Here is a 14892-nt window from a genome sequence, read left to right as displayed (position 1 = left end):
TGCATTAATTTTAATTTTTTGAAAATATTGTTTATCTTAATTATTGAATTGTTTGGCCTCTCCTTAAACTTTGTGCCTGAGTAAGTGCTCAATCCCTTCACCCTCGTCTCATCCTGCAGTATTTATAGATGAAAGCACAGTTGGAGTTACAAGAAATAAGGTCCCATTTACTTAGCTAGGGCTCTCTTTTTCTAAGCCTATCAAATTAGTCACCACACGTTATTTTATTCTCCAGCCTTTGAGCAAAGAGCTCCTGCTGATGGGCAGGGCAGGGCTGGTTAGCACAAGTAGCAACAGTCATCATCAGGGGTATCCTAAATGATTCTTGACTTATGCCGAAAGTCAGCTTTTTTGTAGTTGGGCCTAAAATCTAACCAGGTTTATTTTACCTTTTATGTAAATAAAATGCGAAGAATTTGAGGAAAGTACAAACTACATCTGGATTTTATAATACCTAAGAAGGGAAATTGTCAGGAGTGTGTTGGGCGATATGTGTTGTTACAAGTTGGATTCTCCAGGAGCCAACAAAGGTGGAGTCTGGGGTCAGGATGTTTACTACAGATCAACACCTGTGAACAGAAAGGGGCGGGAACAACTGGGCAGAAGAGGAAGTTAATGTAGAGCGTTCCTGTGTAATTTTTACAAGCTTTCCCTAATGTTAACATCTTACATAACCATGGTGTAATCAAACCAAGAAATTAACGTTAGCACAATCCCATCAACCACACTACTGCTTTATTTTGATTTTACCAATTTTTCCACTAATGTCCTTTTTCTGTCTCAGGATCCAACCCAGGATGGCATGTAGTCATATCTCCTGGTCTCCTTTACTCAGTGATGTTGCCTCAGTCTTCCCTCTCAGGAACTTGAGACACTTTTTTAGTGTTTTATTTATTTTTATTATTTATTTTTGAACGTGAGACACTGGAAAAGTTTTTGCCAGATATTTTGAAGAATGCCCCTCAATTTGGGTTTGTTTGATGTCTTCTCTAATTAGACTAAGGTTGGGAATTTGGGAGAATAACACCATATAAGTGATGTGCCCTACTAGCGTATCAAATTCAGGGGGACATGATAACATCTTATTCTCAGTGATGTTAATTACCTTCGCTTGTGATTAATAAGGTGTCGCGGGGGGCCGGCTTTCCACAGAAAATTACTATTTTTCCTTTCCACACACTGTCCTTCAGAAGCTAGTTGCCAAGTCTTGCCTTCGAGGAAGGAAAAGGAAATTAAGCTTCCCTCCTGGAGGGAGGGAAATGAAGAATTGTGGGTATATGTTAAAATTACACAGTATTTGGTAACTATTTGGGGGAAGATCCATTGAGAGTATGCATTATTCTGTTTCTCCATAATTTTTTACCCACTCACTGTCGTTCTTGCCTATAGCAGCAATTATTATTTGGTGTTCTATGGTGATTTTCAGTTTCTCTCATTCCTTATATTAATAAATGTTACATTTATTAATTTAAATTCTCTAAGTAAGAGTTGCCCTTTCCCAGTTGCAAGCCTGTTTCGTTTCGTTTGTGTTTTTTTTTTTTTAACTGAGTTTTACATTATAAGCTAAACTGTGGAAGTAAAGTCTGCATTATTATTTTTAATCTTTTTAAACTGTTTTTCATTAATATGTGTGTGAGAGACAGAGAAAGATGGAGAAACATTGATATGAGAGAAACATCAATTGATTGCCTCCCTTACGCACCCCAACAGGGATCAAACCCACAACCTGGGTATGTTCCCACACTAGGAATTGAACCAGTGACCCCTTGGTGTATGGGATGGTGCTCAACCGAGCCACATCAGCCAGGGAGATTTTTAATCTTATGAGATAATACTAATTCAACTGAACTTTTTTGTGTAACTCAAAACACTATCCTGAATGTGGCAAATGGTACCTAAGGATGATGATGGAGTGATTATGAAAAAATGAACACCAAAATATTTGTACTCATTTTATTTGAAATACGAGTAGTTACCTTGATAGGGAGTTTGTGCCCGACTGTCAATCAATGCATTGCTTCCTCCTTGCTATGAAAAATAGGTTTAGTGAAGTAGTAATGTGTGTGGATTCTGTAACGTTTATGACAAATTTGAAATTATTTAATGGCATGATCTTAGCTAGGGCCACTGTGACAAAACACCATAGACTGGGTGGCTTACACAACAGACATTTTCTTACAGTTCTGGAGGCTAGAAGTCCAAGATCCAGGTGCCAGCAGATTCAGTTTCTGCTGAGAGCTCTGTTTCTGGCTTTCAGAAACTTCCTTCTTGCTACATCTCCACATCTGCCAGTATCTTGATTTTGGACTTTCCAGCCTCCAAAACTGAGAAATTTCTATTGTTTATAAGCCACCCCGTCTATGGTGTTCTGTTACAGCAGCCCAAATGGACTAAGACAATAGCCTCAATACTTCCCTCAAGAAGCGCTCATGGGAAAAACATTTCCTTAATTATTCCATGTTCAATGGGTGAAATACAGATCAGCTGGATATAAAACCTGCTTGGCTCACCATTCTTTCCTTGAGACTCTTATAGATGTATTATTGTTCTCTCACGTTGAATGTTACTGTGGAGAAATCTGAAACTAGCTTTTTGTAAATAAGTGACCTGGTTTTTATTTTGTCCCCCGGACTGGCCAAAGTCTTCATTCTTTTAAAATCCAATGTGTTTTTTAAAGGTTTCATAGTTTTGCATTTAAGCCCAGGATCCCTCCTCTATTAGGCAGAGTTCCCCAGAGAGACAGAACCAGTTGGAGATACATCGTCTTTGGTGATGTTAGAGAAACACTCTAATGGGGAAGGCAGTGCCCAAAAGAGTTTCATAATAAAATGGAACCGGTTTTGCAGGAACGTGCTACCAGGAAATGGAAGGAGGTGAACTGTGTTCATAGTAGATAGACTCCAGGGCTGACTTTGGAGCCTCCTGAGGAATTGCTGGGCCTGTAGCCACTTTGGCCACTTGGGCTGTGTCCTATGCATAGCTCTATCAAACAAAAGAAGAGCTGTGTGGTTTATGGATGTCAGATTCAAGGTGAATTGAGTGGACAGCACCCAATTTGGAAGGCTGCCACTCTGAAGAAGGTAAAAACAAACCAGCTCAGTTGGCTGGATTACATACTGTTAGTCCCTATGTTTGGGTGTTGAAACAACTGGGCACAAGCTAATGGCCTGGCCATATGGTTAGGTATAAGGGCGATGAGAAACGGATGCCTGTAGGGGACGTGGCTGTATGGAAATCACTATGGAAACTCAAGGGGTACATTAAAGTAGGGCCTGTTGCTGGTCATCAGAACCTCGTAAAGACTGGAAGGCGATCGGAACCAGCAAGTGGATAGTCTGGTGTGCTCACTTGAGGTGGCCACCTGGGTCATGAAATGAACGGATGTGGGGCTACGGCAATTCAGAGATGGGATGAGTCTAGACATAGTCCTCTTGTTCCCTCTGGGTCACCAAATATCAGTAACTTTCCTGTGCCAACAAAAATGGCTCAGAGGCTGAGTGTCAACCTATGAACCAGAAGGTCATGGTTCGATTCCTGGTCAGGGCACATGCCTGGATTGCGGGCTTGATCCCCAGTGTGGGGCCTGCAATAGGCAACCAGTCAATGATTCTCTCTCATCATTGATGTTTCTCTCCCTCCCTCTCCCAAATCAATAAAAATATTATTTTCAAATGACAGAGGCTGCCGATGACTATGGGGAAGATTCCCCAGAGGGAAGGTGTGACACAGAGTTGGCGGCAGACAGATGCTTTTAGCCCTGGAAGGTTACAAGTAGATCTTGACCTGAGTAGACAGATTGGACTGGGTTTTGCATGCCCAGAGGTAGATGCAATGCTCAAAATGCTATAAAAGGCCTGAACCAGAAGATATTGTACCGATTCCCACTGAATTATGTTTCTTCGGACCTAGAAGCACATTTTATAGCCCATAGAGTCCGACAGTGGTCAAAGAGGTAGCAAGCACATGTAATGGACATATGTTGCACATCATCCTCAGAGTAAAGGTCTAATAGAGAATTGAAACAGGCAGTTGAACCGAGGAAGGGAAGATAAAGGTCATAGGGCTGACTTACAGGTCTTGCTGAACGTGCACTCACACTCAACAGGAGGGTCCCCACTAGATTCCTCCACTTTTTGTGGGGAGCTGGAGGAGAAGGAGTAGGGGCGGATGCTAGCATGACTGTGTAGTTCTTGTGACTACACTTTTTTCTCCTATCACCTCAACTTTCCTTTTTTTCTACCTGGTACAGCGTTACAGTGTAACGCTGTCATTGTCTTAGATTACAGTGCTGTTACTCATGGTCAAATCCTTAGGGAAATTGAGTTAAGAGCCTCCTACACCACACTGCCTCCTCCAGATATTAGGCATGTGTTTATTTGTAGGAGAGCTTTGAACAAAGACCAGGTGGTGGCCTGTGGTAAAGAATTGGCCTTGCCCAAAGAGAAGGTCTGGCCTTTGTCTTTGGCTTCTGGGAAGTGATGTATGTCCTACCTGCTAGAAGTGTCTTTGTTTAGATGAGGGCTAGCCAAACTGGATTTTAAGGTGGGGGCTGGCCATGCCAGAAAGATCGACCGTGTCATAAGCTTTGTATCATGCAATATCATTTGACCTGGAGACTGAGTTTAGCCATATGGGCAATCAATCACTCCTACATAAGGAAGCCTCAATAAAAATCTCTCGACACCAGAGGAGTTTGATGCATATTGTCACACACGAGTGTTGAGAGGGTCACACGTCCTGACTCCGTGGGAGAGGACAACAAAAGCTGTGCAGTTAGAGCCCTCCATACTTTGCCCCATGCACATTTTTCCTTAGCTGACTTTGTCGTAAACAGTTGATCACCATGAACATAACAGTTCTCAGTGAGTTCTGTGAACCCTTCTAGGGACTTATCTAAACAGAAGGTGGTTTAGGAATTGCCCAAACTTGCAGTTGGTGTCAGAAGTCATTGGGCCTATGCCCTCAATCCCTGTAATTTGGCTAATCCAGGGCAATAAGTGAATAAAGGAGAAAAACTCAGATCCTTTGCTCCTGAGCTCCTCAGTATTCCTAAAAATAACAACAAAAAGGAAAGGCAAGCAATCAAACAAAAATGAGTGCCTTATGCAAGTCAAAATCACAATGAAATGTCACTTCACACCCACTAGGAAGGCTATAATTAAAAAGATGGTAAGTGTTGCTGAGGATATAGGGAAATTGGAATCCTCATACACTGTTGGTGGGAAAGTAAAATGGTTCAGCTGCTTTGGCAGTCTGGCAGTTCTGGTGAAACAGTTATAAGATTGTTGATGTGAAAATGGTCAAACGTGTAGACAGTTTTTATAAAAATTCATTTGAGCCAAACAGAGGACAAGCCTGGAAGCCAGATCGCAACACACTGACTGAGATAAATGCTTCCAAAAAATGACAGTCTGCAGCTTCTGTGCATTTAGAATTAAAGAAAGAAGTAAGCAAGATTACCTGAAGGTGGGAGAAAGCAAGGTGGGGGATTGGGTTACAGCATAGTTAAGGAGCTTATGTGTTCTCTTGAGGTCATGCTTTAGAAGGAGGGTCTAAAAATATCATTTCAAAGGTGTGTAAACCTAGGTGCACAGACAGGGCTTGCTTAAGGCAAAGGTAAGACTTTTACTAAAGTTCTTGGGAGTGACTACCCACCATGACCTGCCCACTTTGGGATTTATGACCAGATCACCCTGTGAGGTTACTTTATGTAGAACCCCTTTTCCGTTCACAAGAGCCAGCAATTACACTTCTAGGTCTATACCCCAGATAAAGGAAAACATGTGCCCTCACAAAAACTTGGTTGTTAAAGTTCACAGCAGCATTATTCACAAAAGCCCCAAAGTGTAGCTTAGCAGTTGAGCATGGAACCAAGAGGTCACAGGTTGGATTCCAGGTCAGGGCACATGCCCTGATGCAGGCTCACCCCCCTGTGGGAAGCGTGGAGGAGGCGGCCTATTGATGATGTTTCTCTTTCTCTCATGGATGTTTCCATCTCTCTATCCTTTTCCCTTCCTCTCTCCCTAAAAATCAATAAAAATATATATTTAAAAACAACAACCCCCCCCCCCCAAAAAAAAAACAACAACAAAAACAACAAAACCCTAAAGTAGAAGCAACCTGAATGCCCATCAATTAATGACTGGATAAATGAAATGTGGTCTGTCCACACAATGGAATACAATTTGTTGATAAAAGACAATAAAATACTGATACATGATACAACATGGATGGACCTTGAAAACATGCCAAGTGAAAGAAGCTGGACACAACAGGCTACCTCGTGTATGATTCCATTTGTTTATCTGGAATAAGCAGTCCTATAGAGACAAAAACTGGTGATTGCCTAACGGGCATTGACTGCTGATGGGCACAGGATATTTTGGGGGTGAGGGAGGTGTAATGAAATGTCCTAAAATTGTGGAGAGGTTGTATAGCTCTGGGTACAGTAAATACATTTATTTTACACTTTAAATCGAGATGTGAATTAGATCACAACCTTTTTATGTATGTATGTATGTATGTATGTATGTATGTATGTATTTTTAATTTAAACCTTGCTTTGGTAAAAAAAGATGAACTCAGCTCAACGAAATGGAACCATCGGAGTGACTTCGTAAATGCCATATTCAGACCTTCCCGTTCCTCTGAACAGGGACAATGGGCTGTGACCATTTTCTAGGGCCTGCTAAATGGAGGCCGGGATTTCAGAGCTTGATGCCGGGCTTCCAGGCGCCGGCAGGGTCGGACCCCACAGCCCGAGCCCGGGTGGCTCCTGCCAGGCGGGCCGCGGGGCCGGGCGACACTCGGCGACGTGGCGGAACCCACGCCTAGAGCGGCCCAGCGCCCGGCGCGACACCGGGAAGGTGGGGCACCAGCTCCCCGCGGTCCCAAGAGGCGCCCGCCACCCAAACAGCGCGCTCACCGCGCCCGCGCAGAGGCGCTCAGGGGGCGCCGCGGGGACCAGGGGAGGCTGCGGGCCGGCCTACGCCACGGGCGCCGCGCACCCGGTCCCGCGTCTCCGCTGCTGGCGCCGCCCCGCCGCGGTCGCGCCCTCTGCCGGCTCCGCCTCTTCCCCTCGGCCGCCGCCCGCCCGGGACCCAAACACAGGCGCCTGCAGCGCGGCCGCGCGTGATCCCGGCGCCGCCCGCCCCCGACCCGCCGGCCGAGCGATGATGCTGCTGCTGGTGGGCACCTGCCTCGTGGCGTTCGTGCTGCTGCTCTACATGCTGTCCCCGCTCATCAGCCCCAAGCCCCTCGCCCTGCCCGGCGCGCATGTGGTGGTGAGTGGCCTCCCGGGCTGCGCCGCCACCTCCCGGCCCGCGCGGCCGGCCTGGCCCGCCCCTTCTCCCCTCCGCGGGTCCCCTGCCGCCGTGCCCCTGGCCGTGCACCTGGCGCCGGCCGCGCGGAGGCCCTCGGGGACCGGCCTCGCCGCAGCTGGCTCCTCCCGGTGCTCCGGGGGCCGGAGCCGCTCGGTGACCCCGGCGCATCCCCGGGATGGGGCTGTTTTTGTTCTCAGTTTTCCCGACGAGTCCGTCAACGGAGAGGCTGAGCAACTTTGTCTAGGACGCCGTGTTCGGGGGCGGGGTGGGGGGAGAGGCGGGGAAGGGAGTCCCTGCCGCCTGGAGGGGCAGAGGCGCTGGGAGCTGGGAGCTGGCCTGTGCGAGAGGCGGACCGAGCGGTTGCCGAAGGCATCCAGGGGGTGACTCACTTGGGGGAAACTGGCCGAGCCCAGTGGGCCGGCAGCCCTGGCCGCAGGGAGGTGCCGGGACGCTTCTGCCCCGGCTACACTGCTGGTTTCTCTGGCAGCTCAGCCTGGGGTCGGCTGATGGCGGTTCCTGGGCGACCCGGTGCCAGCATCGGAGTCCGATCCACCTGGCGGCGTTCTAGGAGTGAAAGTGCTGTGGATGGGTTTGGTTTCTTTCTTACCGGAAGCTCGTGCCTTCCAAGATTCCCTTTCTGCAGGTGTAGCACTTCTTTTAAACTGAGAATGCCACCTTCCCTGCGCCCAGCACCTCGCTTTTTGCGGCGGCTTTGAATTTCCCCACCCCGGGTGCACATGAGGCGGAGGTTATGGGTGGGGACTAAGCTGGTGGCACAGATCCTCCTGGTGCCCGAGGTTACGTACTCGAGCCTCCCCACTGAGCTGTGTGCCATAGGACAGGATGGTCATTTCTTGTCGTGGGCTTTAAATCTGGACCAGCTTCGTGAATGAGAAAAGGTGTTTTAAGTTCTCTTTTGTAAAGCAATTCGTGAATTTCCAACTCCTGCGCTTCCCTATGTGGAAGATAGATGAGTGTAAATTCTTTGAGAGAGAGCAAGAAAGAGAGAGGAGCAAAACTTTACAGTCATGCCAAATCCTGAAGGTGTCACATCCATCCCGGTGATAACTTCTGCCACCATCGCATGGCTTTAAAGGTTGGATTCTTTCAGAACTTATGTTTGCAGAGCATAACTTGGAAAAAGGGAAAGCCAAATGCATTGATGAAAAATTTGAGTCAGTGTCTCTAAGAGAGTTTCCCTTAACCTTGACTCTGCTCCTTCCGCCCCATGATGCTACAGGCCGCTGGTGGGTAAGGCGACAGATAAGTCTGGGAGAGACCAAGAGGAGTTTCTTACTTTCACTGTCTAGTTTTAAAACGCCCTTATAAGTGATGTGAGGGTGACATGAATAATTCACATCTGTCACCATCTGTCCTCCTTTTTAATATTATAAGGAGAGCGAAAACATAATTATTTTTCTTGAGATTTGTTTGGACTAGACCAGGTGGTGTTAGGAGAGGGAGCTGGCGTTTGGCATGGTTGTTTATGTGGAAGCATGAACAGACTAGGTCATAATTATTTATTGTTTCTTTTTTTAGAACAATTCTTACATACTAGTGTTATCTCCCTAATTGCAGACATCTTACAGGGTACGTGCTCTTGTACATCAGCTGGTTTTTAAAAAGCTGTTTAATTGACTTGTGTACTGGAAAATCAAGTTTTCCTTTTTTTCGAGATGGCTGGGAGCAACTTTCCTTGTAACACCCTCCCCCCTCTTGCCTTCAATAAGAGGGGTGGGGTGTGACTAAAGTTAGTAATATTTAAATAGAATTTCCAATGAATAGTAAGAGGGAATGATAAAGGAAGGAGATTAAACTTATCTTTAGTGTCCCACATCTGGGCTCTGTTTACCAATTGTCAGGCCACTCAGTACACAGTTACCATTTTTCTCAGCCATCTTGAAGATCTCTCATATTTGCTTATAACTTTCAGAATATTATAGCCTAGAAATAGCTTATCCTTAGCTACCGTCTAAGAATTAGCTGGCTTGGTTGGGGGTTTAGTTTCCCATGAAGCATGACCCAAAAGTTGAAGTCTTACTCTTGTGCTTATGGAAAAATCTTAGAAGTGATCAGGTTGAACAGTTCTTTGCTGTGCGGTAATTTCAGACAGCTAGCTTACTTATTACAGTCTAGAAAAAGACAGCAATAATAACAACAGCTAATATCAACCTGGCACTTTACAGCATGTACATTTTCTCCATAACTTCCGTTCATTCATTGAATAACAAATAGGAAATCTTACTTAAAAGTGTTCTTGTCATTGTATCTTTCATAGGAATAGCACAATACACCATTCTGCAAATGAATGTAGGCAAGTGTTTATTTTGAAACTGCTTATGCTTTGCACTGTGCTAGGAATGAGGGAGGTAAATTGGAGTGGGTACTGGTCCTCAAGGGACTTACAGTCTGGCAGGGGGACTAAGACATGTACGTAAGTAACTGTGCACAAGATACAAGTGACGGGTAAAGGATGGGACTGAGTGACAGGAAGAGCTGATTGGAGGAAGTGAAATTGGAGCTGGCCCCTGCAGGGTAGGCAGGATTAAACGTATTCTAATATCTCCCTGTATACCACATTAAGAGTAAAAACACTTTCAGAGTGCATGACTAATTTCCCTTGTGATGAAGTATTTACAACTTTAACGTCACATGCTCTTCAAACTTGAGAGAAAGCACATATAACTGACCATGTCTGAAAACGGGTTCAGGTAGGAATATTCCTACTCTGTCTAGATTGGTGCCAGTGAGAGCTTCATATGTATTGCACATGCGCGAGTCAACGTTTATTTTTAAATTGCTACTGCACGTCATGTATACCGGCTAGTCGGTCTGAGAGACATTCGGTCAGAGGGACGTACGGTCGGAGGGACATACCGTTGGTCACTTAGCCTTTTATATATGTAGATTAGTTTCAGCTATATAGCATAGTGGTTAGATATTTATATAATTTACCAAGTGATAGCATAGTGGTTAGATATTTATATAATTTACCAAGTGATGCCCCGATAATTCTAGTACCCACTAGCACCACACATAGTTATTGCAACATTATTGACTGTGTTCCCTATTCTGTACTTTACATTCCCGTGACTGTTCTGTAACTACCAATCTGTACTTCGCAATTCCTAAACTCTTTTCACCCAGTTCCCAACCCTCCTCCCAGCTGACAACCATGAGTTTGTTCTCTACATCTTCCAGTGTGTTTCTGTTTTGTTCATTTATATTATTTTATTTTTATATAATGCTCTTTCACATGGTATTTGTCTTTCTCTGTCTAACTTATTTCACTTAGCGACCATCCATGCTGTCACAAATGGGAAGATGTCATTCTTTTTTATGGCTGAGTAATATTCCATTGTATACATGTACCACATCTTTATCCACTCATCTATTGATGGGCACTTAGGGCTAATGTATTATTTATTAGCTAGATTTATAGGACACTTTCCCTCCAGTGAACTCAGGAAAGGGTATAGGTGTAGGTGTGCAGTGTATATATAGTTCAGTGCTGGGGACAATGATAGCAGGCCCTGCTGATGGTATAATCTTCCATGTTTGCACTCATAAAGTCTGGGATGAAGAAGCAACAGTAGCTAAAAATTTAGTTCTTCTGTTGGTTTTTAGAGCCCATCATAATTATTTTAGGTGAACTTTCAACAGAAGGGAAATGCCAGGTGCTAAGAAGACTTTTTTTACTTTTAGGTCACAGGAGGCTCCAGTGGCATTGGAAAGTGCATTGCTATCGAGTGCTACAAACAAGGCGCATTCATAACTCTGGTTGCACGAAATGAGGTAAGTCTTCTAGGCACGTTATTAGTAACTCATTCAACTTTAAATTAATCAAAGAGGTTGTACCAAACGTCCTGGTGTCGACACTTGCGCTGGAAAATCTCCAGTTTGAGGTACGCTTCCTGAACCACGGTTATTTCTCATATTCAGGGCAGTTTCTTGGTCAAAGCCAGACCAGCTCCACAAATATATATTTAGTGCCATCAACGATCAGGCAACACCATGGACGCTGCTGATTTTGGGGTGGGGGAGGCCAAGAGGAAGTTAGGCAGTACACCTGGCCACAGGAAGCTTGGAGGGCCCTCTGCCCACTGGGGGTGCCGGCAGGAGCATTGGTGACACTGATAGGATATGTAGATGTTTCTCATTTGCTTATGACGTGATATACATCTCTAGTGAAACCAGACCGCACTGAGGAATCTCACTCCTCCCCAGCAATTGAGCAAAACACCTGTTTTTCTGTGTTCAGTTGATACAAGGTCTGTTGTTCCTGCCAAAGTTGCTTCCATGCCCTGTGAAGCAGTGCCACTGTGTTCACACAAACAGTGGGGGAGTCCCCCTTTCTCCGTGGGGTGAGGGAAGTGACCAGGGTTGTATTGTCCACTGCCACTGTTCTGTGCCCGGCATAGTTGGCTCACAGCGGGTGCTCAGACATCGTTGTTGAGTGAAGACGGGAAGGGGATGATAGAGGGGATGGGAATGTCAGCGTGGCATCGGTGCCTGGGCACTGGGATGCCCCTATGCAAAGGGAGAGCAGGAGTACCGTGATGCTCAGATAGGGGGTGCACAGGTGAGCAGGCCTCAGTGGGAGTGGCCGGCCATAGGGGCCTCTGGAGGAAACATTTAAACAGTGATACAGAATTCGGCTTGGACATCCACTGTTTCTTTTTAAAATCAAGAAAGGCAGGATATACTTAAAAGGTATACTGCTGACTTCTCTAACAGTGAATTTGCTTTGGCATTGATGCACCTTACAGGAATGGAAACACGACTTTAATAAAAAGGCATTTTGTGAGGTTTAAACATTGCCTGTATTTGACTCGAGGCAGATGGAAAGGCGGGCAGGGAGGCCCGCATTTTGGGTTCTCAGAAGCTCATTGTGTGGTCCTTGTGTGCCTGGAGGTGAGAGGAGCGGACGGGCTTTCTGGCCTCCAGAAGTCCTTTATTTTCTGATGAAATATTTTATTCCGATTTTCACAAAGTTGAGTTGTGCATATATTGATTCACAGAACAGTATTATTTTATTATAGACACATTCATGTTTAGAAAACAGGTGTGTCTTTCCAAAGGATTGCCTTCCCTCTTGTGCTTTTCTGCTGTCACGACGTATTTAACCCCTAGAGTGCCAGGGAGCGCGATCACTCTCCTCCTGTCTTTCGCCAAAAGTGCCAGAAGCGCTATCAAAGCTTTGAAATGGCATCCAGTTCTAAGTCTGCTTTTATTAGTGATGATGATATTGCTAAATATGTCAATGTAGTAAAGGTTTCCTTAAGTTTTTGAATATGTAACTTCATTTACTTGCGATTCATAATTTTTTTCCTAAACTGCTGTAAAATCAGCAAAAATGCCTTGACAATTTTAGCAATCCTAGTTCCTAGGATATTGGTTGGCACTCAAAGGGTTAAATTGCATCTTTTAGAGCAAAGGAAGACACTGTAGACCAGTATTTGTCTTCTTGAAAATGAGTGAAACAAGCAAAATGAGTTATTGGAAGAATTACTGTTCCATGGACAGCTTTGCTGGTCTAAAGAGTAATTGTGAGAGTAGCCAGGCATGGATTTACCTGGTCCATCTAAAGAGGGATTTTTCTATATTTGCTTTTATAGCAGAGGAGGGAAATGTTGGGTGATCTCTCGACATGGAATCACATGTACCCTAATTGCGTATCCACATGGTTATTCTTGTTTATATCAACTGTCAGATCAAAACATTGATGAGAACTGATAGGGTGCCCATCAACAATTAATACTGTCTATTGGGATTTTTGAAGTTCATTTATTTTTCTATTATCGTTCTGTACAATGAATTTAAAAACGTGCTGTTGCTTAGCCATAGCTTAGCGTATGCTGCAGCGTCTTTTTTTCGTCGATGGTGGCCCATCCCTGTGCAACATAGGTGCTGTCTGTGTGTTTTCTAGACTTTAATGAGTACTTACACAGATAATTACTTTTTCTCTCCTTTTAAACAAACAAGCAGATGAGTAGACAGTCGCCAGAACTAATAGTTGTTTTTTGCTTTCAGGAGAGGCTGCTGCAGGCAAAGAAAGAAATTGAGAAGCACTGTATTAATGACAAACAGGTAAAACCACTGTCTGCCTGATGCCTTTCCTGTACGAATCAACACGGGTGCATAAAGGGAAAAAAGGGATTCTTCAGTTCTGAATAGTTTACTGGAAGATGTGAGAGTTTTCTAATTAAAATACATACTAGACTGTTGTGAAAAAGGTGAAACTGCTTGAATTGTCTGGAATTCCTGATTTTGACAAAAATATATAGACTCTAACACATATATACACATGCAAACCATCAAAATAACAAAATGCTTCTTTGCTGGAAAATGATTTTATTTCAATTATTTATTTAAATCAACTTGATACCAAAACTTAAGGGGAAGGGGGCATTTAAAAATATTTTTGGGTTATCGAATTGTTTGATAGATAAAATGGAGTATATATATATATACACACACATATATATGTATTTATTAGTATGTATAACTTTTATTAACATTTAAAAAAAAGTCACTTGTCTGTGGCATAGGTTTTATTTACTAGTATAGTAAATGATCCAATCCTGCATAAAAAAAGCATGTTTAAAAATTAATTCCATGATTCTTACTCCCTTTTTAAACAGTTGTTTTCTGTGTGAAGGTACAGGGATAAAGTCCAGGGCAATCCTTTGAGTCTGGAATATGCCAGGGCACATTTTCGAGGGGGGGTTTCCTTTCCTTAGGAATTTATATCATTTGGATGGGGTTCTTTGCATTAAGTAAAACTTTCTGCCTGAAAACCCTACAGCCATTGGTCTCTTTTTATTCATCTCTTTGACTTCCCATGTCACAGCTTCATTTCTCACACATGGTTTCTTAGAGCTGGGAGGGATCTTGGTCATCGCGTGTCTGATACCCTTATTACACAGGTGAGGTCACTGCAGCCTTCCCAGGTTCTGCTCGGAAGTTGATAAAGGGACAGGATTGGAACTCAGCCTTCCCCAGTGCATGCACGTTCTTTCTACCACCTCGTACCCACACTACACGTGGGTGCATATCATTGATGTATTTACATGCCCACCCACACACAATGGCTGAAAACCCTACAGCCATTGGTCTCTTTTTGTTCATCTCAGCATGATGGCCAGTGTCAACATGGGAGAATTCATGGAAAGACTGAGAAACCAAGGACACCTTCCTACTTCTCTCTGCTGCCTCCCTGGGAACATCGAAGTTCCTATGTCAGTGACCTAAGCTCTGCTTTGGAAACATTACCCACAAAGGAAAATTAAACAAAAGCTCATTGTTTGTCCCTGTTAGTGTTCTTCATTTCTGTCTCATAAATTTCTATTAAAGTAAGCACGGAATATATGCCTTCTCCCCCTTTTCTCCCTCACTCTGTTCCTTTTCAAAGACTAAATGGACTTGTTTTCCAAAGTAAAGCCCAGGCTGAGGCTTCCCGCCATCCTCTGGGCTGCGCACCCCCAGGCATGGCTGTTTATACCTGGTGGGCTCCAGGGCTGGGCTCAGTGGCCCCCTGCTGAGAGAATCCGTTGAGTGGCCAGTCATC

At 44.4% G+C, this 14892-nt stretch overlaps 1 protein-coding gene across 1 annotated transcript in view; it reads left to right on the top strand.

The window, feature by feature from the left end:
• Positions 1–7102: 7102 nt before the first annotated feature.
• KDSR (3-ketodihydrosphingosine reductase) overlaps positions 7103–14892 on the top strand; it is a 32696-nt gene continuing 24906 nt past the window's right edge. The window contains exons 1-3 of the mRNA XM_081097120.1: positions 7103–7283; positions 11028–11117; positions 13356–13412. Coding sequence (XP_080953246.1) covers positions 7173–7283; positions 11028–11117; positions 13356–13412 — 258 coding nt within the window. The 5' untranslated portion in view covers positions 7103–7172. The remainder of the gene's footprint in view (positions 7284–11027; positions 11118–13355; positions 13413–14892) is intronic.

Source organism: Myotis nattereri (assembly GCF_964212035.1).
Source record: "Myotis nattereri genome assembly, chromosome: 8".
NCBI lineage: Eukaryota > Metazoa > Chordata > Mammalia > Chiroptera > Vespertilionidae > Myotis > Myotis nattereri.
Note: the sequence above shows the minus strand (reverse complement) of the source record. Positions and strands in the feature narration are given on the sequence as shown.